This window comes from Hirundo rustica, chromosome 2, assembly GCF_015227805.2.
Source record: "Hirundo rustica isolate bHirRus1 chromosome 2, bHirRus1.pri.v3, whole genome shotgun sequence".
NCBI classification, from domain to species: Eukaryota; Metazoa; Chordata; class Aves; order Passeriformes; family Hirundinidae; genus Hirundo; species Hirundo rustica.
In genome coordinates this window covers 105,905,033-105,932,807 of record NC_053451.1, presented here as the reverse complement: position 1 = coordinate 105,932,807, position 27,775 = coordinate 105,905,033, and the positions used below count along the sequence as shown (strand labels likewise).

At 40.3% G+C, this 27,775-nt stretch overlaps 1 protein-coding gene across 8 annotated transcripts in view; it reads right to left on the bottom strand.

Annotated features, from left to right (window-relative positions):
• POLA1 (DNA polymerase alpha 1, catalytic subunit) overlaps positions 1-25,946 on the bottom strand; it is a 190,931-nt gene extending 164,985 nt beyond the window's left edge. For 5 of the 8 annotated variants that reach the window (XM_040055869.2, XM_040055873.2, XM_040055874.2 and 2 more), the window contains exons 1-19: positions 25,857-25,946; positions 24,361-24,485; positions 23,292-23,388; positions 22,740-22,820; positions 22,275-22,390; positions 21,962-22,024; positions 20,437-20,535; positions 19,362-19,557; positions 18,960-19,149; positions 17,871-18,049; positions 14,323-14,435; positions 13,753-13,869; positions 6,815-6,889; positions 6,316-6,454; positions 5,097-5,257; positions 3,709-3,793; positions 2,880-2,941; positions 2,044-2,133; positions 383-499 (exon numbers count right to left, since the gene is read on the bottom strand). In XM_040055869.2, coding sequence (XP_039911803.1) covers positions 383-499; positions 2,044-2,133; positions 2,880-2,941; positions 3,709-3,793; positions 5,097-5,257; positions 6,316-6,454; positions 6,815-6,889; positions 13,753-13,869; positions 14,323-14,435; positions 17,871-18,049; positions 18,960-19,149; positions 19,362-19,557; positions 20,437-20,535; positions 21,962-22,024; positions 22,275-22,390; positions 22,740-22,820; positions 23,292-23,388; positions 24,361-24,485; positions 25,857-25,887 — 2,136 coding nt within the window. In that variant the 5' untranslated portion in view covers positions 25,888-25,946. Of the gene's footprint in view, positions 1-382; positions 500-2,043; positions 2,134-2,879; positions 2,942-3,708; positions 3,794-5,096; positions 5,258-6,315; positions 6,455-6,814; positions 6,890-13,752; positions 13,870-14,322; positions 14,436-17,870; positions 18,050-18,959; positions 19,150-19,361; positions 19,558-20,436; positions 20,536-21,961; positions 22,025-22,274; positions 22,391-22,739; positions 22,821-23,291; positions 23,389-24,360; positions 24,486-24,597; positions 24,716-25,147; positions 25,168-25,856 lie in introns of those variants that run through there. The other 3 variants (XM_040055870.2, XM_040055872.2, XM_040055871.2) reach the window with 3 other exon arrangements.
• Positions 25,947-27,775: the final 1,829 nt, after the last annotated feature.

Below are 27,775 nucleotides of genomic sequence, written 5' to 3'. Positions count from 1 at the left end.
AATAAGTAATAAGAACTACAGAATTATTAGCTTAGCAGCTCTCTATGGGATGATTCACCCATCAATCCAAATTGCTTCTTCTCATTTTACAGTTACAGCAGACAAAGACAGTTACAGTAAAGACTATTGCAATTAATCTGTCATTTCTGCCATCTAGTTGAGATAAGTAAACTAAATTAGCCTAACTTGAAAATCAGTTTATCCTATTACTGTAATAAAAGTCATATAAACATTCATAATTTGTGATCTGGGACCCAAAAAATTCAGTATGGCCAGCAGTCAAAATACATCAGTGTCACATTTACAATTCCTTAGAAAAGCTAATTCATTTTTAATCACATGCAACATAAAGGGTCTTAAAAGACTTAAGCAATCTTATTACCCCAAGCTTTGGCATATTAGATCTCCTTAGTCGACCTATCTTGGACCAGTGAGGGACTTTGCACAAATTAATTCTTTGAAGCAGCACTTCCAGATCAAATCCATAAATATTATGACCCTTGAAGCAGAAAAAATAACAAAAAAGGTTACAACAAATGCAAATTGAAAGACTTACTTTCACACACTCAGTATTCCTTTGCCCTTTGTGATTTTTTTCCAACTAATTGATGGCATTATCTCTCTTGTAGAAAGCACTTTCTAAGAGAACGTTCATCAACAGTACTCATTAGTCTTAACACTAACAATGCTGTTCAGCAGAATACCAAAATCAGCTCTATAACTGGCTCATAGCACACACAATACAGCTTCATGCTTTGATACTAGAGCTTAGGATTTAAAGCCTTCCAGAAAAATCCACAACGTTCTTCATAGAGCATATAAATTAAAGCTAAGAGTAATTCCTTTTCTCTCCATCTGTGAAAGTCACAATAGTGGCATCAAAATACTGTACTTTTTTTCCTTTGATACTTCAACAGGAACAGCTGCTAAATCCGGGTAGGAACACCTTGCAAGCAGTATTTACATATCAAAGCACTCCAGCAATATTTTAAACAGTGCTAAGTACATTGATGACACTGGTCTGTACCCTCAGCTGAAAGCAAAATGAGGAACATGAGCCAGTCACCAGGAACTGCAGGTCCACTCCAGCAGCTTCCTCTGTGCAGTGCAAGACTGTGCTAAAGAAGCAGCTCCTTAAAATGGGAGCAGCATTTCAACAGCACTAATTAAACCAGGCGTAAATTAAACTGCACTAACACAGCTCTGCTGTTTCCAGGATAGGAGCTCTCACACCCTGGCTCTTGGCATCTTCAATTTTAAACCACTGTCTGCAGTGTTTCTTCTGATTCCTTACCAGAATAGCCACCAGCAGGGCCAACATTGGATACCAGCTGCAGTGAGCTGAAAACATCAGGCATTGACTTCTCATTTCATCATATTCCCATCACTTAATTATTTGTATCTACCTACAGAAGTCAGGTAAATACATACAACCTAACAAGTTGTATGTAATCAACCTCAGACTTACAACCAACTTCAAATTGTCTTCAGAATTTTATTACGTGAAAGTCAGAACTTGCATGTTAATTAAACGTTTAAAAAAAAAGAAAATGAGTAATTATAATAAAGCCTCAGCCACTAAAGCAGTAGAAAACATAAGGATGCTTATTGTGAAACTTTGCTCAGATCTCATGGATTTGTATAGATTTGAATTACAGCATAAACACAAATTATATGAGCATATGAACTGCAACAGAATCTTAACTATACCAAGAGTTCCCATTTTTCTAGAAAATCTTTGGAGTTTTTTGTTGTAGTCTGTCTTTCTGAGTAAAGAAAAAAAACCAAACTTGTTTCAGGTATTGTGAAAATACTTCCTATTTTAGCTATTATGGGAAATAATAGTATGTATAAAATGCTGTCAGGGAAAATTCTGTGTCATCTTTGTATCAAAATATACCTGCTGTCTCATAAGCAAACTCAATTCATAAGGTAGTCTAAGACAAGCATTAAAAAGCCTATAAGGGGACAAAAGAAAAAGAACAAAGCTGACCAACTGACAATATACTTTAATTTAACCCTCAAAGTCTCAGAACTACTCACCACAACAACGTCTGGGTCAATTTTGTGAATCTTTGCAAGGAAAAATCCCAGCAGTGTTCTCTCTGTTGCAGCAATTTCTATTTTAGCATTCTAAAAGGAGCAAGAGAGCACCTGATTTCAATGACCCAATAAGTTTAAAATGGAAGCCTCTCCTCTTCCCTGCTAGTTACAAGACAATAACAAAGCACCACAAGAGTTCTGCTGTTTCCTTCTGTAATGCAAGGATTTTTTTTCTCACTCCCACAGACATTGGAAAGCTTTTCTCAGAGGCTTTTTCCCATTCTGCTTTTGAATGCAGGTGTCTGGTGATATTTTAAGAGCCTCGTAAGAATCAAGCACACCAGCAAAATGCTCCATGTGCGTCCTCCACTCACATACTTTAACATCACACAGAAATAGAGGAAAAACAAAAATAGGTTACTTTATTATTCTGTCAGCTCTCCCACCACCCTTTAGAAGGGGCATATTCTAAATTTTGACAGACTTTGCTCTGCAAGAAAAGAAGAAATAAATTATCCCAGTTTACCACAAGTGCAGAGTCAGGTATAATGAAAATTAACCACAATTTTAGCCTCTTTGCAAGATCTTTCCAACTCTCCTGTCTAACACCCCGTCTATTTTAAAAGCACAATTAGCAGCAGTACTGAGTCACACAGAGCACACACTTTTTTCCTAATAACACAGAATAAATACCTGGATTTATGTTTGCAGAGTGGAAAACTAACTAAATAATCATTCCATTCCTTTGACTATTTCTCTTCACCACTTACCAAAAGCACCCTAAAGTTCCTATTCTATAATGTACTATAATCAGAAGGGTAACAAAATGAAATTACCTTCTTTTTAACGGCTTCTTTGAAGTCATAAGGAAAAATGCAATCACTTGGTTTGGAAACAGCTGCAAAAAGTGATATTTGTACTTACATACAAGTTCCTAATTGTACCCTCCCCAAAAGCACCTATTCACAACAAAGTGAGCTGAGCAAACTGACCTCTAATTCTAAACACCAGCTTTAAGTGAATATTGTGTTTAAGATAACCTCCAGTATGATTGAGATTTGTAAATGTTTTATTAATTGCTTGGTTATCAATGGACAGCACAACTATGGGCCACAGCTCCTGAAGATCTTCCTCTCACAAGCATTCAACACCTCATCACCAGTCAGGGTCTGAACCTCAAGGTTTAGCTGATGTTACTGCAATGACACTGCTGGAAGATTTTTACCCCCTAAGAAAATTTGTTTAGAAATACTTCCATTTGGAAAAGCTGAGCAGAAAAATAACTAAAGTAACAGTAAATAAACAGTCTAAATTAATGGGCAGAGAAAGATGGAGTAAAACCAATGAAAATTACAGGCAACTGTATAGAGCAGGGTTACTTGGCATCATCTCAAACTAAGATTTTTTTAATTAAGTCTCGGATAAAAAGTCAGTAACCAGTGAAGTTTAAAATGGGGAGAAAAGCCTGTCCAGGAGCTAAAATTTTGTCAGTTGTCTATTTTAGGCCATTATTGCTGTAGTAACAGAAAAATAATAAAAAAAAATAAATAAAGTAATATAACCCCCACACTCAACCAAAACAGAACTAAAAAAAAAAAAAAAAAAAAAAAAAAAAAAAAATCCAGAATTAATTATTTTTCTACTCAAACTGTTCCAAGTACATACCACAGAAGTGTGTTTGAAAAGGAGGCTGAGGTGGAGCCTTATCCAAAGGAAATTTCTGATGAACCAGAGCTGCAAGAGCCACAACCTGTATCAAGGAGATATAGAACACACAACTTCATAAGCACAAATAAGCATGATTACTGTCTACATTCATTTCTTCCATCATTTATTTTTTTAGAAGTTCCTCATCTTTCTTTTGTTTCTTCTCCAACAGATCTTTCTTAAATTAATTCCAACTACAAATAGTTGAAAAGAAAGTTATCAATTGATCTCAAGGAAAATAAAATACTTCTTGCTCCTAAATCATTACAACTTTGAGAGAAAAAATAATTTACTTTGGAAAAGTTCTACTTTTATCAATTTTTGTTCTGACTCTGACCAGACCCCCACAATGTAAAGGATTCCCTATGGAGTGCAGGGGAGATGTGAGCAGGCAGAGAAGCCTTGCCTCAGGAAGGGCTGCCCCTAAGCAAGCAGTCAACATTGCCAAGAAGCCAAGAGGTTTAGGGTTTGGAAGCCAGTAGATTTAATGATGCTTTTTGATTGCTTTGCTGGCAGGATGGCCTGGGTCCCCAGACACTGATCAGCAAAACACAACAGAAGACAAAGCAGAAAGGCTTTAAAGCATCTTGGCAAGCATAGTCCTGTTGGTACCTTGTGTATGTCCCATTACTTTGGCCAGAAACCACATGTTTTCCATACTTGCACCAAAAAAAATTAAATTTATCATGAGGAATAATTCTGCTTAAAATATTTGCCTGCCTATTAGTCTTAAAATCAATTAGCGAGAAACAGCTATCCTATTTGTGAATATTAAATCTCTTCCAACGTTAATGAGAGCTATGTTAAAAAAAAAAGTGCCCAAGTACACATTGTGGTCTGCAGTCCACAACTGAGACTGGCTGCCTACATCTCTCCTCCTTTCTGAGGAAAGATCTTACAGCAGACTAGCAGGTGGTCTAAGATCAAGACCAAATATTTTAAAATTAGTTTTATTAGCAGAAAAGCCTGGTCATTTTACCTATAACCTATGATCAGCTCTAAATTAATCCATTATGTAAACCTAATTAATAAATTGATTAATTAAAACAAATCCATTAACAGCTGTGCTGAGGCAGTCTTTTTTATAGGTATGAGGCACAAAAGACAAAACAGAAGGCTTGAAAACACACACAGGATCCACTGTCACAGTAAACATTCTCACCAAGCAGCCCCCCTAGCCCAGAGTGAGACCACAGTAAAAATTTCTTTGAAAAGCCCAGAGCAGAGAAAACTTTTCAACAATAAGTACATCTAAACATGTCTTCTGACGCTCTTCTAAGCCTTAGGAAACTTTTAGTATATACCAAAGAACAGCACCAAACCAAAATGAGAACAAGGTTACTTACCTCATTCTGGTGAGTCTTTGGGTTCTGAATGGTCTTCATGCTGAAGGACATGACCACCAGAGGAGGAGGAGGAGGAGAAAGATCTTTAACCACATTCACCAAGCCAGGCTTCATCACCACAGCCTCCACTTTACACCAGCTGAGTGGCTGGTTTGAAGGCTCTGAGGAAACAACACAAACCACCTCCATTCTTCTGGGAACCACAGACAAGGCTTCTCTGATGGCATTGCTGCACAGAGCACATCCTTTAAATGTTTTGCCCTGGTGGGATAACCCAAGACCTACACTAATCCTACCCAGTTTTTGGTAACTCCCTGGGCCCTGTTTTCCTGATCAGCAGGAGCTCTTCAACACCAAATAAGAAAGAGATGATGTGGGTCAAGGTCTGCATAACCAAAAAATACTTCAGGAAGCTTTACACAGAGACATCCATACTGTATCAGTTCTGTCAGTGACTGAGCGAGCTGCTGAAGAGGAGAACCCCCCTGGTGTCAGCATTCAGTCAGTTCTACACTGGAACTGCCCCAGGGAGACTGCAGTAACAGATGTAGCTTCTGACCAGTATGATCAACATCCCTATGTTGATGGGAATATGCAGCACACATTGAATAAAGGATCTTACCAAGCCATAATAAAGCAGCATAACCACCTGTAAGTGCTGCATGCCACTCATGAGGCAGACAGGATTTAAAACTAAAACAGCTCCATACCACAAACTTTTTTAAGTGTCAGGAAAAAAATAAATAAAACAAAACAACCCCACCTAGCAGCCGTTTGTTCTTGAAAATGAGATATTTGCAGAAAAAAAACCCCAAATCTTAAGTTATCAAGAGCAGAAAGATGAGTAGTTTTCAAGTCAAGTAAGTTTAGCTTCATATACACTGCATTGGGGTGTGCATCAAACAGCAGCTGCTAGGCACTGCCCAGTTCTCTCTAACAGGCATTGAAAGTCATAATCTCATTTGTACAGTGCACAACTTTATATGGATAGTTGTCACTTCAAAAAAGGAGGAATAAGTTACAATTTGTACTAGATAATGAAAATTAAACCAGTAAGTTGCAAGGTCAATGAAAGAGAAAAAGAAAATTAAACCAGTAAGTTGCAAGGGTAATGCACAAAATGATAATTCATCCATACCATTTACATTTCCCCTTGCCCTCAATCTGTAATTATATGTATTCCCTAGTAACCAAGTATTTCACATGCAAACCACCATACGTGGATTCTTTATTTCCAGCCAGCAGGGTCCTTTGATCTTCTGATTCATCAAGAGGAGTTCCAGGCTAGAGGTGTTGGTTCCAAAGACATGTGAGAACGTTTGTCCCTTCAAATCTTGGGGAAGCCGAGGGCATTCAGCCTGACAAGTAACAGAGAGCAGTGAGTCATTTCACCCCACAGAAGTCTGCAAGGTTGACATACCATATTCAGACAGCACCTTAACAAAACTACACAGTACTGAAATCACCATCATTCCCCACAAGCAAAGCCCTAAACCATAATACCTTACAGTAATTGAGGAAATCAAACTATAGGCTCCACTTAAAAATCAGGTGAGTAATGTAAAAACACACTGAAGTTTAAGTTCTTCATCCACACTGGATACATAAGCCAAGACTACAATGTTCAATGACCATCTTAATACAGAAACTGCTGAATTGCAAACTTCATCAGATTAAAAAAACAAGTTATGGTATTTTATCAGATTAATTATACTCACTGAATATTTAACTTCTAGGTATTCAGATTTTGCTGGTACATCCGGAATCTCAAAAGCATAGTATTTTTCCACTTTCTGTATAAAACAAAGGTATTATATTTTCAGTATCTCCCAACTGAATATTCATTCTGTCCAATAAGAAAGCTAAAGAAAAAAAGGCCAGGCGAAACACACATTTCAAATATCATGGGCTTGATCAGGTATTACCAATTCTGCAACTCATTATAACCAGCTGAAGACAGTAAAAATATTTTAATGCCTGCTTTTAATCTCTAGATGTTTTCTTAGCATTAAGAGTTTCTACAGAATTGACTTGCAAGTATACTAACCACTACCAAAAAACCACCTGGTAGTTAGGCAAACTCAGAAATACTCTTTAAATTCACAGGTTTCAGACATGCTCATGAGAATTGCTGGCTGCAGATCACTGCAAAAGCCCAAAATGGCTGAGATGCAAAGGGATTTCCAGGCACTGCCTAGTCCAGCTATCTGCTCAGAGCTGGGTCAATCACAGTGGGTTGCTCAGGGCTCTCTCCAGACAGATATGAATATCCCTAAGGATGGAGACTCCACAGCCTCTCTAGGCAACCTGTGCCAGTGCTTGATCTCTCGTACAGTAAAGCAGTGGTTCATGTTCTGATAAATTTCATGTGTTTCAAATGGTATCTGTTGCTCTTGTTCTCCATTGGGCATCAGCAAGAAGTCTGCTAGAGTCATCTTTACATTTATAGAGTCATCATGCTCATCAAACATTTATAAATGATTAAGAGATTTGCACTGCCAGTCCCTCACCCTGAAACCTCCTCTCCTGCAGGCTGAGCAGTCCCAGGTTTCTCAGCCTCTCCCCACATGACAGATGCTCCAGGCTCTGTAATTATCTTTGGGGTCCTATTCTGGATTTGTTCCAGTAGCACACATTATTCCTCACACAGAGGAGCTCAGCTGAGCACAGCACCCCACAGGTGCTCACCAGGGCTGCAGAGGGGAAAGGGCCAACCCTTGGCACTTGCTGGTAATGCCCATGGCAGTCTTTTCCCCAAGAGTACATGGCTGACTCTTGTCCAGCCTCATGGTACCAAGATGAGCAGGTCCTTCCCCCCAAGGCTGCTTTCCAGCCAGTCAGCCACCATCATCTGCTAGTGCCTGAGGTTATTCCAGGCTTCATACAGGACCATTTCCTTCTTTTAGTATTTGATGGGATTCCTGTAGGTTATAAGATATATCCAGCCTGTCGAAATTCCTCTGACAGCACATCCATCTGGAATATCAGCCTCTCCTGCTCTTGTACTGCCTGCAGACTTGCTGTGTGTGTGTGCTCTATGCAACCATCCTGGTCATTATGGATCTCAGCAGGACTGGATCCAGTATCAACCCTTGGGGTGCACCTCTAGGGACTGGCCTCCACCTGAATTTTGTGCCATTGGTCACAACACTTTGAGGCTTGTAGGGCAGCTGATTTTCAGTCCACCCCTCTGCCCATTTCACTAGACCTCACTTTATCAGCTTGTCTGTGAGGATGCTATGGTAGGCAGTGTTGACAGCCTTAATAAAGTCAAGATAAAGTCACTGCTCCCCTCTTGTCCACTAAACCAGTCCATCTCTTCCCAGAGGCTACCAGCTTGGTGACACATCATTTTCTCTCTGTGAGAGAATACTCCCAAGCACCTTCTGATATTGGCCAGCTCCCTCTGCACACAGGGGTGCATCCCCCAAGATGGCACCTGCTTTTATTTGTCCAGTTTGTTTAAATGTGCCCTAACCTGATCCTCCTCCTCTGAGAACAAGTCTTCTATGCTTCAGGCTCTCCTTCTAGTCTATTGGGCATCAGAGATTGCTAAAAGCTGGACTAAGCAGTAAAGACCAAGATGAAGAAGACATGCGATATCACAGCTTATTCCATGACCTCCATCTCCACACTTCCTGTCCCTGTCAGCACACTTTCCTCCTAGTCTGCCTGTACCTACAGCAGCCTTTCCTACTGGTTTATTTCTCCCTCACCAGACCCAGCTCCAGGCGGGATTTGACTTTCCTTTCTCCACCACGATGTCCCTTTCATTAGTCCATCCTCTAATCCTGACCAGCTCTTTGCCCACCCTCAGGCAGTGCTCCATGCATTCCCATTGCTCTGATACACAAAAGGCCTTCCCCATCCTTGCTATCCCAGCCTGTCTTAACCACATCCCCCATGTCTGTGATCCCAGCCAGACTGTATTCCTGTAACTGCACACAACTCCTCCCTTTACACTGCAGGCCTTCATGTACCAGCACTTCAGACAGGAACCCAAAAGAGATTTTCCAACCATCTGCCAGCTTTTATCACATGCTTACAGCAGATCATTTCTGTGACACTACTGTATTTTTCATTTTAAGTCATTTAGGTTTTACTAGAAAGTACTCAAGTTTGTTTATGTATCTCTAACTAAAACAGTTAAAGAAGTCTGAAATTCAGTACAACTTTATTGAAAGTTAAGTATCACTTCTGCTTTCTTCAAGAACAATAACAATTTTCTACAACACACACAGCTTGTCAGTTTCTAAGAATAACTACCTTCATTTTCCAAATTATTACAATATTCTGTGCAGCAGTGCTCTGGCACCTGCTGAAATGCCAAGCTCTACCGTGTCATATGTGTGTTCTGCCCTGCAGTGCTTTACAAACCCTCTGCACCACTGTTACATACTATTGTTATTACATTATGTCATGACTATGTGAGCACGTTACTTTACTACAGGAACTCCTAGAGGCACCTTCAATTAAAAATCACATTTCTCACTGGGCAATGCACTACGTTCACCACTTTATACACAAGACTCAGCATAATATGCCACTCGAGACATTTTAATAAGAAAAAGCAAAATCGCCATAAATGGGAATAAAATTTACAAATTAACAAGGTACACACACAGTTAGGCAAACTTGAAGTATTTGGGTTGGGGGTTGGATGGCTGGGGTTTCTTTCCCTCAAATTAATAACATCAGCAATAGTTCCCTCAGGGTGCTACGAGAGGCAGTTTCGCTTGTTACTTCATGTCCTACTGCAGTTATAGGGCTGCAAAGCCCGGGCAGGAGAGGAGAGCAGCCTCTGCTGTAAACAGGAAGCAGACAAATCCAGAAACTACCATGGCATCAACAGTTTCATGGAAACAGACGAGTAACATAACTTGATAGAAGAGCACCACTATGAAGCCAGATCAGCATTGCAAATTACCATGCAAATGTAGATCTGAGCTGCTGAGCCACAGCAGCACCTAACATGAGCAGATCAGGGCTCTAACATATTAGACGGCAACGCACTGCTTTTAGCACATAGCACTGGTGCTCCCCCTCCTCTTTTTTAATTAAAAAAAAAACAAAAAAACACCCTCTCAGGCTTCCAACAAGTTCTTGTTGCAAACGCAAGATGAACGTAGTATAAAAATAGTCTGCTGTAGTGTTTCATCTGCGTTATTCCACAGAGCTCAGCTCAATTACACCAGCGTCTGGTCATAACTCAGTGAATGAATGCTTGCTGCAGAATAATCTGCCCTTCAAGTGGCCCTTCAGAGAGCAGAAATGAGCAGCAGTGATTAGCTGCTAAGTTCCTAAGTGGAGTAAGGCTGCTTTCAAATTGATTTGTGAAGACTTGCTAACTTGGCAGCAGTGCAACCCATTGAAGCTACAATTAGCAGCAGGTGCAGCAGGAAATCATATGGCTTAAGTGTGTTCAAAGGGACAAAGTTGGGTGCTGGCAAGGCCAAGAGGTACAGAGAACAACCTGTCTTAGTGTCTCCACATCACACAAAGGGGTATTCTGAATAAAAGAACTCTGGGGGCATGGCAGGGATGTCAGTAACTGTCCTGATTTCCAGCTAATGATGGAAGAAGAGTGCTTTTCAGTTTCACAGTACTATGCAAACACTGAGACTCTGAATGCATTGCCCACGAGTCTCACCTGAGCAACACAGCCATTAGTTTGCTTGAAATCTTTCGAAATACCAACCCTCAACAACACAGCACTGAACCACTGGGAGCACCTCAGAGAGCAGGGGAGATCTACTAAAGCACATTAGCTCTTTGCCACACAGAGCCACAACTGGGTAAAATCGTTTCTTTGGAGCATTCATTTAGGGGAGTGCCACAAACCATTTCAATTTGAGAGCCCTGCACTCCCCCATGGACACACAGATGCAAGGGCTGGGTAACAAGACATTGTCTCTGTTGGCAGGAGTACAATGAACAGGAGGTTGATGACTCCGTGTGAAAAACAGACTCAGGTATATAACCAGGCAAACTCAGGGAGGAACAGAAGAAAAGGAGGGCACAATAATGGGACAGCCCCATATACTTCTACAATTACCTTGCAGAGAACACAAAGCCTCCCTGCTGCAGAGGCATAAGACTGGCCAGATTTGGTGTCACTTGTTCACAGTCAATTTTGTGTAATCTGGGATATCTGAGTTACTGTAATATTATCTTTGAATAATTCTCCAAAGACGCCACCGCTCTACTATCCTGTCTTTTCTCCTACCTCCCACATTGCTACTGCCATACCTTCCTACTATCTCAAATTCTCACTAAACCCTCTCAGAATGCAGTAACTATCAAAATTAGCAGAAAATTATACAAGCAAAATAAAGCTGGATAGCTTTTATCCTTTTAATAATACTCAGTTTACTTAAGAATTCAACATAATTTGAATTCTTACTCTTCAGAAACAATTCTGATAGGTTATTTCAGAGCTTCCCTTCACCAACTATCCTGCCTAATTTATTCATGAATTAAAAATTCCAAATTCACTCTTTCACTAAAACTGTCCTTTAAATAAGCTCTCTTGCTGCTCATCCCCTTTTAATGTTCCTAGAGAGCAAACAGGTCTTATCATTATTCTTCTTTACTAGTAAAAAAAATTAAAGCTCTTTCACAGTCATCTCTGGTATAACTGATTCTCCTTTTGTCTCATCCTCCTAATTGCCATCTTTTGTACCTGCAGTCACTTGAGTTAATCTTTCCTCATGGGGGTGGCCAAGTGTTACAATATTTAAGGAAAAATCTCAACAGTGTCTTGGTGCTGCCACTTCCCTACTCGTGTGTTACATCCAAGGACCCCACGTTGTACTGTAGCCATGTACCCAGACAAGACTGTTGGGTCTTCTGCCCTGAGTTCTGTGTTTAAATAAAAAAAAAAAAAATGACAGGTTTTACCTTGATTTTTAAGAGCCATCTTTGAACATTCAATTACATTACTCTATTACCTCATTCACATTATTCTTACTTGGCACACCATGGAAAAGACGGAGGTTTCCCAAGATTCTGTAAGCAGATCTGCATCTTTTTGGAGACCTTTCTCCCTCTTTCTTTTCTAGAGTACAAGTGTTTTTATCCTCTCTTTTAATGAAAAATTGTTTCTCTTTGAGTTCTCTCCCTCATTCCTGAAAGGAATTTTGAACATTGAGCTAGCAGCAACTTGTTTTTTATCTATTGTTAAATTTACTCCTTTCAGAGTAAATTTACTACTGATCCCACATGTAATTATTTTATAATCAAGTACACATGAAAAAGAACAAGAAACTGAAAAACCTAAATTTACATCTGTTTTGAGAGAGGAAATAAGCTAGACGGGAAAAAAAGTTTTATAAAGTACTAATATCACATTCATTTTCCCTGAACTCTGTAAATAACACACTAAGCTACAAGTTGCTGAAAAAATGTTGTGTCTTGCATGACTTTGCCATTTGAGAAACACTGCTCACACTTTCACTTTAATAACTTAAACTTTCAGAATGACTCTAGCAAGCTTTGGATGAGATGACCTCCTGAGAACCTTTCCAACCTGAATTACCACACAAACTGTTTTTACTTTCCCTCATTTACATATTGTTAAATTCCATTCTTCCTCTGTTTTTACTTGCCATTTCACTTGCTGATTAACTATTCAGGAATGAATCCTGTGAAATCACAAGATTGCCAGGATGGAGAAAGTTACAACTAATGAAAATCAGCTTTGCCAGACTAATGACATGTTACTTCAAGAAATATAAACTCTTCTGAGCACTTCAGTCAGAACTGATTTTTTCCCCTAACTTGAATGTTTGCCACATTTCCCTGCCCAAGCTTCCCACCTCTGCCCTCCCCTGTAAACGATAAATGCTCTATGTAAGTGGACAATAAAGCTCTGACACTAGCAAACTAATTCAGTCCAAATCTGCAACATTATCAGCACTATCAGCTCTTTTCCTGCAGACTCATGACAAGTATTATATTAATTTATGTGCAAAGTTTCCATTATAGCAAATTTTTTTTCCAATGTTATTTTAAAGATTTGTTGAGCAAACAGAGCACAGCAAAATAACACTTTTAAGACTGTTGCCCATAACTCTAAGCACAGAACAGCTTTCAAGACTGTTACCTCCTGCAAAGCCACACTAGACAATCCATGCTCTGAATGGCATGCACTCTAAAAAGATAAATCTGCGAAGGTGAGAAGAAGGATGAGACATGCCAAGAGATAAAATTCGGTAAGATATCTGCTCAAATGCAATGACAATGTAATCCCAGAGTACTGACTCATCCACTGGACAACACAATCTTTCATTTTAAATGCTGACAGCATGAGCTGATACTAAGGCTTTAAGTATCACAACTTCTATCTGTTCTGCATTCTTAAAAACAGCTCAGCAAGCCAGTCTGACACTCAACCCAGTTTTAAAGAAGCTAATGAGTGAGTATGTACAAAAGCACTGTTTAAACTTCTGGTGGAACAACCATATTGCAGATTTACCACTCTTAAAGGAATATAGGTATTTTAGATGGTTTTTATAAGCAGATACATTTACACACATCAGGAGTTATATATTTGCATTTTGGCACAACCTCCCTCCCTGGACAGTATTTTAACAGCCTTCCCGCCTTACAAAACAGAACAAGAGAAAATGACCATATAAGATACTTGCAAACAAACCTTGGATTTGAACTTCATGATCTTGTACTTTGGTGAAATGCTGTCATTAAATTCCTTGAAAACACTCATTATAGTTACCGGAGTCTCTGTCTCTTTACCAGTAGAAAGGTCGATTTCCTCAAAAACACAAGCCAGGTTTTACAAATTAACAAAAATGCCAGCAGACATGACAATAAGTTGAATTTTACTCTGCTATTATGAATCACGTATCTTTTTAGGAAAAACAAAAATGCAATCAGCCGAGAAATCCCAAATTTAAGAAAAAACTACTTGAAACAGGATGTTTAAAAAGCACTAAGTTTTCTAGTAATTCTTCAAGACCATTTTATTTGCTAAGCAGCAAGCCTAAGGGTAAAAATTTGTCTGCAGTTGTTAGGATCAGGGGAAGTCACAAGGCTCTGCGCCCCAGCTCACATGGGATATATTGTATATACATTGTTTTTAACTTTACCATCTACATTAGACAACACCGGCACCCAACAGCTTCCATAAACACACTGCTAAACTCATAACCTGCCATAAGCAGAATGAAAGGTACTTATGTTTGATGTGCTTAAAAGTCACACTTACTGTTTCACGTGGCAGCAGATAAACAGTTCTCTCAATATTTTTCACTGTCACACAACAGCTGACATAGGTGCTTGCAGATTCAATCCAAACTTTGCCAAACAAAAACACCACGCCTAAGGGAGAAGGGCAAAGAATTCAATATGCAATTTTAAAATTAATCATTTCTAATCTTGCTTGAAACAGCTTATAATGTATTCTTGCATTGAAACACAACCATTTCTGTGTTAGGTCCTTGAACAAGGAACCTTTCCGATGTATCAGCACATTCTTAATTGTTTTAAACAAAAGCTTTATAAACAGACACCTGTGTCATTCTTCATGCCTCTACCTCCATTGCTATAGTAACCCCTGGTACGTAAAATTCAAAATGGCATTACACAGCCAGTCTCCAAATTCTGTTCTGATATTCCATTGCTGCCTATATTAGTTTGATAATCCCTGGAGAGATGAAGGAAGGAGAGATATGTCAGTGAAAGCTGAACATTATCCGAATGCCTATGCTGTCAATCAATCCTCTAACATGTGTTAGTTATCTACAGCTTTTCACTCTTCAGCTAGACCAGTACAATTAACTCACTTTCCCTGCACCATGAGATCGAGACACTATTACCAACAAAACCTGTAAATATACATTCTGAAGACAACAACTACAAGCTGGTCAGCTTTCAAGTGACTATTTTTAACAAATTTTAACACCAAAAGATGCATGACATTCCTAGGCATCCTGAGTGCCAAGACAGCAGTTGTAACCAAGGGAGACACTCAGGAAGATTACACAGAGCAGGACTAGTGGCAACCGACTTCACCGTGGACAACATCTAAATAGTACATGCACATCTCTGAGCCCAGAGAACTTGGCAATAGCACAAAATGCTGCAAGCTGCTAATCAAATTATGTCAAACCTTAAAATAACATGGTATCAAGCCACCCAAGTGTCACAAACAGTTTGCAAATTACAAGTACAAAAAATTTCCTAGTACAACTCAGAAACCTGGCTTTACCAGGTTCCCTTCAAGCTCCAAATAATTTGGAATTTCATTATATGAAGGACATTCTTCCTACAGCATACTACTACTGATGAAAACAAAAATATCCATGCTGAGACTGTCTCAGAAACAGGGTTTCATGCATAGAAGATTTTGGAATCTGCATTTCTCCTCGGCCTGGCAATGCACAAAGAGCTCCTTGGTTAAGAGTTATAATTTATCTTTGCCAGGAGATCTATCAGACATAAAGGCACCTTTCTTACTGCATTAGATCAAAGATAAATCAGTGAAGATGCACTAAGATGGATGACAGAGTGAAAGTGACAGAGTATGAAAAATCATTTTCTGAGTGCTTGGAATAGATGTGAACGAGACCACTTTTGTCAAGGACAGAGAATGCTGCGGTTTTGAAGATGATGAGAGCAAGGATACAAGCTTCAGCTGCACAAAGTACCTTAAGAAATTTTAATACAGAGGCAATCTTGGAGATCTAGACAGCTTGAATAGAAGTATTGAGAAAGAGCTCCAATTGCAGATCTAAGTGACAGGGAAGATGAAGTTCTTGTCCCTAGCAATCTTTTACTTTTTTGTTAAGGTATTAAAAAAAACCCACCTCAGATAGGTTTGTATCACAAAGAAAGATGAACCTGTGAGAGAGACCACAAAACAGTAGCTGGCTGCTTGAACAGCTGGAAATATTAAGAGCATGGAGTAGTTAATCTGTCAGAGGAGTACATATAAGCAAGGGAGGTAGAAAGAAGGATACATGAGCCAGTCAAAGATAGGGTAAAAAGCTGTCTGGATTGCAAAGATGAATTTCTATCAACTCTGGCATGGACAAATAAGTGATCTTAATAACCAGACTTCACAGAATCAGATTAATCTAGAATGGAAGGAAGCTTTTGATATCATCCAGTTGTACACTGATACACAAACTACCACCCCCACAGACACTAAAAGCAGAACTAACTTCAAAGAGTTTTCAGAGACATTTCATGCAAAACCAAAAAGAAAAAAATCAACTGAAAGAAATCAGGTCCTATCCCCTGCAAGACTATGGAAAGAATAAAGAAAAAAAACCACTAATAAAGATTATAAATCAAAGCCTGTGAAAAGAAGGATCATGCTATTAAATTAACCAAAAGGTAAGCAAAGTCAAGACACGGTGAAAATGTCTTGCAGAGGGGAAAAAAAATAAGGGCAAGTTTTATTCGTTATTTCTTTAAAATGTTAACAGGATCACAATTCTCGAGTTCTCTGCCTAAGACCATAAAGGGAATTATGAAAAGTAAACCTCCAAAAAATCATTAAGTTTGAAAAGTCTTGTGATTATGCTATAGTATTTACTCTTCAGGCAATGCATTTGACATCACAGCAAATTAGGCATAAACAAAGATCATGAACATGTTAAACAAAAAGCAGTATCAAAATTTTCCCTTCTACATTACTAATTGAAAACAGGTGCAGTCTTTATTATTCAATCCTGAAAAAGTCATAATGAGAAAAGAACACTCCTTGCATGCGAGGAACAGAAATCCTTTCATAATTATGTTCCATTCAGCAATCACTGACTTAAAAGACAAAAAAGGGAAAAATAACAATAGTGGGTTCTTTAAAAGTAGCAATTTTATATTAGAGCCATTGATTTCATCAAGATATCTATGATTATTACCACTCCCATCACCAAGCTGTTCAGCCCAGCAGTTTCATATTTAAGTTTGGCATCCCAACTCACAACAAAAGGTGTTAACAAAAGAAATGAATCCGACTCAATGCTTACAGCTTCAACCAAAAAAAACCTCCCAACAACCTGTGAAAGAACCTTCTAGTAAACACACATCAAGCACAAACTAGAAACCCAAGATCCTAAAGCTGCTGATGAAATGAAAGGATAGATGGGAAGTGCGCAGAACAGATGTGAACACAAATTTTGTCAGAGCTGAGATCAGAATGATGCCATTTGAAGACAATGAGAGCTAGGATTCACACTTAACTGCACAGAATATCTTACCAATCTCAATTCAAAGACAATCTTCAAGATTTAGATAATTTGAATTAGGGGACAAGAAATACAAGACAGACCTCATATCTTTCAGACCACCTTCCTCCCTTGACAGACATACCTTTCCTGTGTATAAAATCATGCAACTGCTATTGTACAGGCTTTTTATTCATCCATGTGAATTTTGAGTTACTTTTTTAAAAAAGCAAGCGTGCTCAGTTGTTGCATCACTGAGCAAGAAATTAACAACTTCAGCTTGCTCCTGGAGGGTACAGAATTTTAAGAAGGATAATGGGTCACCAACACTGAACAGTGCTATTAAGTCCCTTTTACTTCCCTACCTCTATACTAGGCCAAGAGATGACATTCATCTCCCTGTCACAGTGCCCTGCTCTGCAGAGAGAGGTACAGAAAGACAAGAGAGGAACATCCCAGAGCACAGAGACACAGGGTAACTGGATGCAATTTAGTCAAGTCTGAAAACCTCAATTTTTCAGAAAAGAAAAATCTGAACAAAAAGAATCAGATTAGCATTTTCTGCCTTTAACTGAACAGTTACCTGGCTGACTGAACTGATCTTCATAAGCATCCAGCCAATAAAATCTTAAGACTTGATCATCACTTTCCCCCTTCACCAGTGGAAGGAGATTGGGGTCCAGCTGAACTTCTGCTGCTACTAGATCAGCTTCATCCTCATCAATCCTGTCCCAACATGAGAGACCTGGGAGAGAACAACTTCTGCAGGTTTTGCAGAAGAATAAAAAAAACAATTTGAATTGTGCCTTTGCTATAATCACAATTTTGCTTTTTTCCAGGCCTGTATTCTCACACCTTTTGTTTTTCTTTCCACTAACATGCAACATTCCCAACAACTGGGTTTCCTCAGGTTTCTTCTGAAAAGAGGGATGGAGTGACAAAGACAGAAACCCACATTTAAGTATGGTGTTCTTGAAACACCACACACAAGCTTTAAAAATCAGTCACCTGGTATTTCAGCCTTGGTCAATTCAAGTCTTTACATATCAAATATATCTATCCATCTATACAAGTTGCTTAGTGAGAACATCAAATTATTTCAACAAAACTACCTCTTCAGTCATTAGATGTTCAGGTCTTTTTCATCATTCAGTTATTTTACAGTTTGAAATATTTTGTTACGGAAACATAGGATAAAAGATTTTCCAAACAATTGGAAAAAAAAAAAAAAAGAGAGAAAGCCCAGTTTTCTTCCTATTTCCGAAGACATAGATGTTCATCATTACTTTTAGCAACTAAACTTTTACCCACATCTATTATGAAATACTTTCAGATTCACTTAGAATAAGTATTGTTAGAAATTCCTTGGTTTTGCTTGCTGGTATCCAAGTTCACTATTCAACACCTCCACTGAGCCACCTCAGTGTGCTGAAATACATGTCACATGCTAGACCCCAGAAACATCAAGTATTTTTCAATTAAGTAGCACGTTACTATTCTTAATGTAACTACAAAAAAAGAAAGCACTGCACATAAAGCACTGCATTATTACCATTCTGTTATATCACCATTATCCCTTGGGCAAAGACAAATATGAAGCTAAATCTAAGGTTTATGGAAATTGAGAGTCTTCTTAGTGGAAGGAAAAAAAAAAGAAGAAAAAGATTCTTACAAGACAGATGTCTCTTTCTTCTCTGATTCCAGCTGCTCTGTCTCCTTCTTCTCAATTTCATTGTCTCTTTTCAAGCTTTCAGCTGTCTCAGGTACAGTTTCCACATGCTCTGCTTCCATAGGTTCATCAAAATCCTCCTCATCAAAATCCATCATTCCCTGATCATCATCTGGAAGTGCTGCAGGTAGAACTGAAGGCTTGAATCATTAAAATTACACCCTGCATACTACAGCATTATGCAGAGATAGCACACCATAAGCATGACCATAATATACAGCATTAAGATAGCTTAAATGTGATACTTTGTTTCTGTCTAAGCTAGCATAATTTAACAAGTGTTTTAACACTCCTAGACCATATTTAAAGAGTTTCCAAAATTGGGGTTTGATTTACTCTTGATACCTTTAGTAGCTTTCTCTCCTACTGCCTTCACTATTCCTTCATTTTCTATAGGTTTTTGCACATGCTTGGTGTCCTCATTTTCAGAGATGCTGACAGACTGTGCTGTATAATTGGGATGTTTAGGATGAAATGAAGCTGGAGGAGGTGTTTCCTTTCTGACATGAGCAGGAGCTTTCTTTGATATAGGGGTGATTACCTGAAAAACATTTCCACCATGAGTTAAAAATAATCTTGTAGGAGCAAAGAAGAAAAAACAAACAAACAAACAAACAACAACAAAAAACCAACAACAACAAAAAACACACACCAAAAACCTTTCTCTTGCTATTTGAAGATCTAGTAACCAGGGCGAGAGGAAAAGTTCCACACATTTTCACCATGATCCTCTCTTATTACATCTCCCCCTTTTTTTCCCATTTCTTCTAGTTTTGAACATGACTGTTAAGGTAAGTAACACTGGTGATCATTTTCAATGTAGGATATGATGTCACACAAGGTTTCACAAATCTAAAGTGTCTACAGTACTTCATTTTCCTTCTACAGATCATTGCCAACTATGTCATTGTATTTCCAGCTGCTAGCCTTCCATCCTTAGCAGCCCATCCTCCTTTCACTCCAAAATCTTCCACTAGGGCAAGCTTCTATCCATAGCTTCAATTTTCCATTTGTTTTCCATTTCTGCAAATGATTGGTTTCATATCCTTTTCCACCCTCCTGCTTATTTCACCTCCCATCCCTCTCTCCTTGCCACAAGGGTCTTTTCTACTCTTTGCAAAAGAGACAGAGCAGAAACCCACCTTCATGTGATTGCACCAAACATTGTAACAGCAGTTTCATTTGTCAAATGTAACAGCTACAAACTCCTACTATCCTACAGACACAAAATTGTAATGTTTATGTGTTCACATGAGAGGCAATGTGGAAAAAAGCACCAAGTTACGCAGTAACACTGCTAGGGAAGCTAAGGAGAGAAGTTAATTTCCGGGAGGAGAAATAAAAGCAAACAGTACTCTAAACAACAAAAACACAGATTAGTGCTTATTAAAAATGAGAACTTTTTTCTCTTCTCCTTTACCTTAGAAGTTTGGGACTGCACAGAGAAAGGATTGAGCGGTACTCCAGCAGATCTTTTCCTTTTCAGCATTATAATTGGTGGTGGACTTAGCTGAACTGTCTGAATATTGAAAGAACAGAGAAAGTGACAGAAGGAAGAGTCCTTTAGTGTTTTCTTTTGCCTTGGTTGGTAACATTTTCCATCAATGAGGAAGAGGGACACCAATATTTTTGGCTGATAAAGAAAACACTTCCTGATACAAAACTCAGCGCCATAAAATAACATTACCTGAGCAATCAGCTCATGAAGACACACACTAGATTTTTCTGGGGAGGAAACAACCTGAGAAAAACTGCCATCAATAACTGAAACAGTTTTCAAACAGTGGGAACTTCAATAGCTAACCGTGCCTGTATTGCACAAGTATCAGAATGACTTGTGCTGTTTCTCATGTTTGCTGAAGCAGTAGTATTGAACATACATGCCTCATGAAAGGCAGAAGTACTCTTTCAGCGCTGTTCCGCGAGAGGAAAATACATTTTAACTTATTTACAAGTACAGATATTTTATACTTAACCTTATTGACAGTCAATAAGAAATTTTACAAAACAAAGAAAAAAATCAGTAGTTAACTAGTATTTAAGTAAATAGAAGCCATAGTGTAATAATAAACTTTTTTTTCCCTCATCAATGTTCCACAAATTTGACAGCATTAAAATACACTTCTTTAATGATACTGGAGGGGGGGCAGTTGGGGGGTTATAGTCATGGCAGGTTTTATAGCCTCAGTCAGATGTCATAGGGAGGAGTAAAATAATAAGAGCACAAAACTAAGAGAATAATTTTACATTGGGACATCCTATACCCCCCACTGTGCTGAAAAAACATGTCAAGCTTATTATGGTTCAACATATTCCACCTCAGCATCTCACCACTACAGCAGTTTCAACATTTGCATGTGAGCAATCCTTTTGGTTTTAAGAAATCTTGCTTAAAAGGGCATTGGGTATTTGAGACAGTCCAGTCCTGTCACAGCAGCCATCCTGCACTCCTCCTCCACGGGAGTGTTAACCTGGTTCTCTGCAGCAAATCGTGGGAAGCAGGAGGCAGACAGAGGTTCAGGTTACATCACCTGCTGAAACAGCTCCTCCCGGAACCCACAGAGGTCAGATGGAGATGTCCTACAGTTCCCTGGCTGAGTGTGGTGACAGATATACAGCACACAGTTCAGAGGCAGCCAAGTCCTCTCTCACTCCACAGTGACTAAAACCTTGAATGCTGCCTGAGCACAGGCTCCACATCATCTTAAAATAAACTGTCTGTAATCAGGTCAGAGGTATTGCCTTATCAAGCAATGCAGCCATGCAACATCTGCAAGGTGGAAACAACAGGCAGATGTGCTTACACATGTGGAATATATGAATGAGATGTGGTGCAGATGAAATCTGTCTTAGATTGTCTAGTTTCACAAAAAAAAAAGTATTTTCTTGGTATGACAAATATATGGATTTAGGTTGTTTCCAACAGATTTTATTAACATACTTACTTCAGCACTAATATCTTGAAGAATATCCCCAAGTAAATCATCCTTGGAAAGGTCCACAGTTTTCTGTAAGGTAAGATTAGCCAAACAGTTCTCAGTTATATGTGCAAATCCAATCAGAAGAACAGCAGTAAATGACTAGAGGATTTCCACAAAACACACACAATGTTTTCATAAATGCCCCATACACAAGAGATCGTAATAGAAGTTTGTCTCGCTGGACACAAGAAACTAAAATGAGTCTTTGGTTTACTCCACTCCCACTAAAACTGTAAACAAGTCAGAAATATTTAAATTCAAAAATGTAAAAACTTACATCTGTGTTTTTCTTCCCAGCACTGGCCATAAACATAGACTTAATTGTATTTGGCTTTGACACCACAGATTTTTTCACGTTCTTTTTATCAATTGTAGATGTTTTGCCACCTTTTCCTACCAAAACAAAAATTAAAAACTGTGAATTTTACCTAAGTTTAATGTTTACAGGTCCAGTTACTAGCAGGGATAGATACCAAGGTAATCTACTTCTTCTGCCTTTACACTTGTGGCTGAAATAAGCCTCAGTTGTGCTGAAGCAGTTAACAGTGATATGACACCAATTTGTGAACCTCCATCCTCTGCATCACTGGGGCTGAACAAAATCCACAGGCACAGAAAGACAGAGCTTCCAGTAATCTGTCATTTGGCCATATTTACAACATAACATGACAGGAAGTTGCCCATTTTGGGTACCTTTTAAAAGATCCTGGCAGACATTCTTCAGTGGTCACATACAAGTTACCTTTCTTATTGGAACTAAGAGCATCATCATCCAGATCTTCATCAAAGATTTCCCTTCCATCTTCTACATAACCTATCCCATCTGTAGAAAAATTGTTTAAAAATTTCCATTTAAATTCTGTCTTCTGATATTCCAGATTTTTTTACATATTTACTTTTCCCCCTTTAATATAGAGCAAAAGTTACAAAAGCAAGTAGTAAAAATTACAGCACGCTCAGCTGTATCTTCTATTAGACTAAATATATTCTTACATGTTTAATTAGAAATTATCAATAACAGTACTCTTTTTTGGTAAAATTGTAACACTGATAACTGGAAATAAAATTTCAAGAACAGGTCATCATGGAAAAATATTTTCATTACCATCGTAACAGGCTACTATGAGAACAATGCAAAGATTAATTTCCATTAAAAGGTTGCCTTTCTCTTGTCTCCTAAAACAAATTTTAAGAATGTACTAATGATAACTTACCTCAAAGCAAGAACATTATGAAGCCTAATTGAGTTATAACACAAGAATCAAAATAACTCTCCAAATGAATCTTAACTTACCATCATCAACAATCCAGTCATCATCCTGACGGTCTCTGACCATCTTGGAGTATTCATCCTCATCTACTTCATCATAAACACCCATGAACTCTTCAACCTACAGTTAAAGTATACTGAGGATTAACAGTTTCCATACCATCCATCTGCAGATCATCAGTCAGAATATAAAAGTTCCCCAGAATGCATGCAGGGTTCCTACACTGCCACACTGTTCACAACTAGTAAGCACACTTATTCATTAAGTTTCTTTTTCGGCAGCGATAAAAGACAATTTATCATTTTTTTAAATTATCACAGTATACTGAAACTCAGAATCTACTGAAGCACTGGCAGAGATTTCATTTGAAAATTACTTGCTTTATTGCTTATTTCATATTACCAAAAAATCTTTAAAAAAAAAAAAAAAAAAAAACACCCTAGCAGTGGAGACTTCTGGCCTTGGCTCTATTTTCAAACACCAATGTGAGCTCAATGAAAACGAAAGGGATTTGATGTACCCAAGCAGAGTGCTCAGAGAAAATTTGCATGTTAATGATCTACGGACTTCTGGTTTCTTTACATTTATTCACCTCAACGAGGAAGACACTTCCTGTTGGCATCGCGATTGGACAATGTTACAGTATCAATGTTACACTGCCAGATTTCAGTTCCACCACCTAAATTTTTGTCTCTTTGTGGAAACACAGCATATCAATATTAATGGATTTCAATCACGTAAAGCTCTGAAATTAAAGTTCAAAATCATTTGAGATTTTTAAAAAAAGTACTTCCTATCATAACATTAATTATGGGATTTTAAAAATTGGTCCCACCCTGTGGCATAGTTCTCATGCAATGGCAAGCATGTTTGACTTGCAGTTAAAAAGAACTGGGTTAGTTGTGAAAACAGAAAGAAACAAATAAATTATATCAGAAAGCAGAAAACTACATTTCAGAAAAGCATACACTATTAAAAACACAAAAGCTGATCTAAAAGGCTTATTTTGTTTCCCATAACTTTTTACATATCTATAAATGGTGATTAAGCTTCTCAGCTCACATTCACTTTTAAATAAGAAAAAATTTTCACCTCATATTTTAATTTTTCCCCAGCCTTGGCTTTTTTCAGACGTTCAAGTGCTTCTTGCTGGCCTCTTCTATTCTTCCTCTCTCGTCTAGAACGTGATGCTGCAAAACTTCCAGATTCACTCATAGCTGTAATTAAAAACAAGAGAAATTAGTTTAACAATGAGCCGTTAGCTTTGGTACTTAAGCGTTCAGTGATGCATTAATAGATGGCTGCAGTTTTGCTTAAAACAAAACCTACTTGGCTAAAAGCACAGTCACAGATGGCTCTCCCTAAGCCAGTTCTGGAATGATACTGAAGGCATGGCCTGACAGGGAGCTCAGAGCCCTCTCGTGCCAGCTCACATCCAGGGTGAAGCTACCACCCAGATTTCCAAAGCACCTCTCAAATCTCATCAGCCTTTCCCTGCAAGAGATCCCCCCCTCAACCATTCCTTGGGAATTTCCAGTTCCTTTTATTTTGCATGTCTCCATGACAACTCAGGAATACCAGACTTAGAGAAGGCCTACACAGCTACAAAGCAGTGATGTTTTTAGGCGGTTTCCCAAGGTTTGAGTGTGACCAGACTGAGACAAACTAGTGATCTGTTGACAGCTGACACCCCGTTTCCTCTTCCAAATGCTCTCCCGAGCAAGGCGCTTTCTACTTCTCCTGATGTTTCTTCTTCCTCTTAATTTGGGGGAGGAACACTTTATCGGACCAGAGGGAACAAACAGACGCAATCCAACTTCTAAAAGCAAACAAACAGCCCAGGGACAAGGCTGCGGGCTCAGTGCGAGGAGCTGATTACCCGTGGCAGGCAGAGGAGACCCGAGGCCGGCCAGGCGGCCAGAGGAGCAGGGCAGTCCCCTCCTGGGAGCAGCAGGACCTCAACTTGTGAATAGAGCCGCACCCCGGCAGCGTAGCTGAGGGAAGCCCCGATCTATACTCCTAAGGGCTGGGGTAAAAGGGGCATTTACACTCCCTCCCGCCCCACGGGGGAGAACTGCAAAGACGGAGCGCTTTGGGCGCCTTTATCTTCTGTCAATCCTTCGCCTTCACCGTGTGCCAGCGGCTCAGGCAACGCGCTCCTCTGGGACAAGCGCGCTTGCAGCCCCAGCCGGGACCCGCCGCTGCCCCCTGGGCCAGGAGTGCTCCCACTGGAGAGGCGACCCGGGAGAGCCACCGCACCCTGCGGGGCCCCACGGCCGGCGCGGGGCCGTGCGGCCCGAGCCCGCCCGCCGGGCGGAACCCCCCGCTCCGCGCCCGCCCGCAGAGGGTCCCGCCGCTGCTCCCACAAGGCTGCCACGCCGCCCACCCCCACCGCGACCGACCGACCGACCGACAGACAGACCGCCGCGCACGCGCGCTCCCGCTGCGCGCGCGCTCGCCCTCGCCAGCGCCGCTGCCCACCCCCCCCACACGCCTGACAGCGAAACGCCGGCGCTTGCGAGGGACGGGAGAGGCGGGAGGAGGACAAGGACAGAGGCCCCGGCCGCCCCGCCGCCCCCGGGTCTCACCGTCCCGGCCCCCAGCGCCGCTCTCGGCCATGGCGCTCGCGCCAAAGGCTCCCGAAAGTGGCGCGAGACGGGAGCCCCGCGCGCCGCCGCCGGGGCCGCATCCAATCAGCGGGCGCGGGGGCGGGGCCGCCCCGGGCGCGCAGGGAGCGCGGCCTGCGGGCAGGGCTCGGCCTCGGCTCCGGCCCCGGCCCGCCCCCGCGGGGCCCGCAGCGGGAGCGGAGCTCCGGGACGGGCGGAGCCGCTTCCTGCGAGAGGCCTGCGCCGACGGGCCGCGGCGCAGGGCAGGGCCGGGCCTGCTGCTGCGTTCTTTGGCGCCAGGCCTCGCGGTGTATCGCGGGTTGCGTCTGAAGGATCCGAGTAGGGTTCCGTCTGCTGCAGGGGCCCGTAGCCCGTACGGGTCCGGTGCCGTATTTGGGGCAAAGGCATGTTTAAATGCCTTGTCATAAATCTATTACGTCTAAATGTCATGTATAAGATACGTCTCCTGAGCTGGGGGAAGGCGGTGGTTGATGCCAGCTGGATAAAGGCTGGAGCGTGAGGGTGTAGGATCCCCTGCAACAACGTTCCCAGCGGGAGAAACGGGGGTTTCCCACTGACCCACAGGACAGTTCCATCGACATGTAACCCCTTGTCACGATCCGCTCATACAAGTGGGCGTCGTGATGGTTCGTTTATTGATCTCAGAGTGCAAAAGACACAAGGGATTAGATTACAGTTTTAATCAAAAACGATGCACCTGTATTGAGTGCCTACAACAATATAATGTGATAGAGGAGGGGAGAGAGAGAGCGAAACAAAGGATAGAGAGAGAAAAGAGAGGGAATAGCTACCAACAGATGAGACAAAGTCCTCGTGTCTGTCTGCCAACAGATCCGTCTTCATCTGTGGGGATATCTCGAGTTGGTTAACTTAGGGAGTCTTCTTTATAGTCTTTTCCAAAGCGACAGGCAGTTGGCCAAAGCATGGGGGGTTCCTTTGAGAGAACAGGTACAGGACAGACCAGTCCTCTGCAGCAAGCACAGCCAGTCCACCATGACCTGCCCATTGTTCCTGACCAGTTTTCTGGTCCAGCAAACACTCCTGCAGCAACACTTGGCAGACATCCCACCTCAGCCAGGCCAGAACTCCTGTGTCGGGGTCTCAGGGTTTCATTCTCTGTCCTTGGTGACGGTCGTGAGGAAGATGACAGATCTTTGGACCCTCTCTTACACCCCTGAAGGTTGAATAGTGAGCATGACAAAACTAACATATGCAGGAGTCATGGTCTTTTTGCATATTTAAGATAGGTATGATGCTCTACCACAAGTTTCAGGAACTTCTTCAGTAAATGACTCCCTAGAGTATTTCAGAGACAGGTAGTAGCTGGCCAGCTTAGTGACAAAATACATTTATATATACATGTGTGTGCATATATATATTTAATATAAATGTATTTTATATAGTTATAGTTATGTACACATATAGGTTTTAATATACAATTGTTATATTATGTTAATGCTCTCCTATTTTCTAAACCCCTTTTCCTTTTTATTTTCTTCTTTGCTACAAATGGAAGGAAAAAAAAAAAGAAAAAAAGTTTGACTGGATTTCTGATACCTCAACAGGCCAAGTGTGTGGAAGGCTCTGAGAAAAAAAAAACAAAAAAACAAAAAAACAAAAACAAAAACAAAACAAAAAAAAAAAAAAAAAAAAAAAAAAAAAAACAAAAAAAAACCACCAAAAAAACCCCACCGACTTTTGTCTTCTTATACCCCGACTTGGTCAGTGTGGGGAGGTGGGGTATGTTCTCTTCATTTTGGTGCTACAGAGATACCATCACTCAAATGTGTCAAGAGTACTTACACAACAGCCTTCAGCTGAGGAGCAAGGACTGTGTCCAGAAAATTACATATTTCAGTTTCAAGCATAGATGGAAAAGC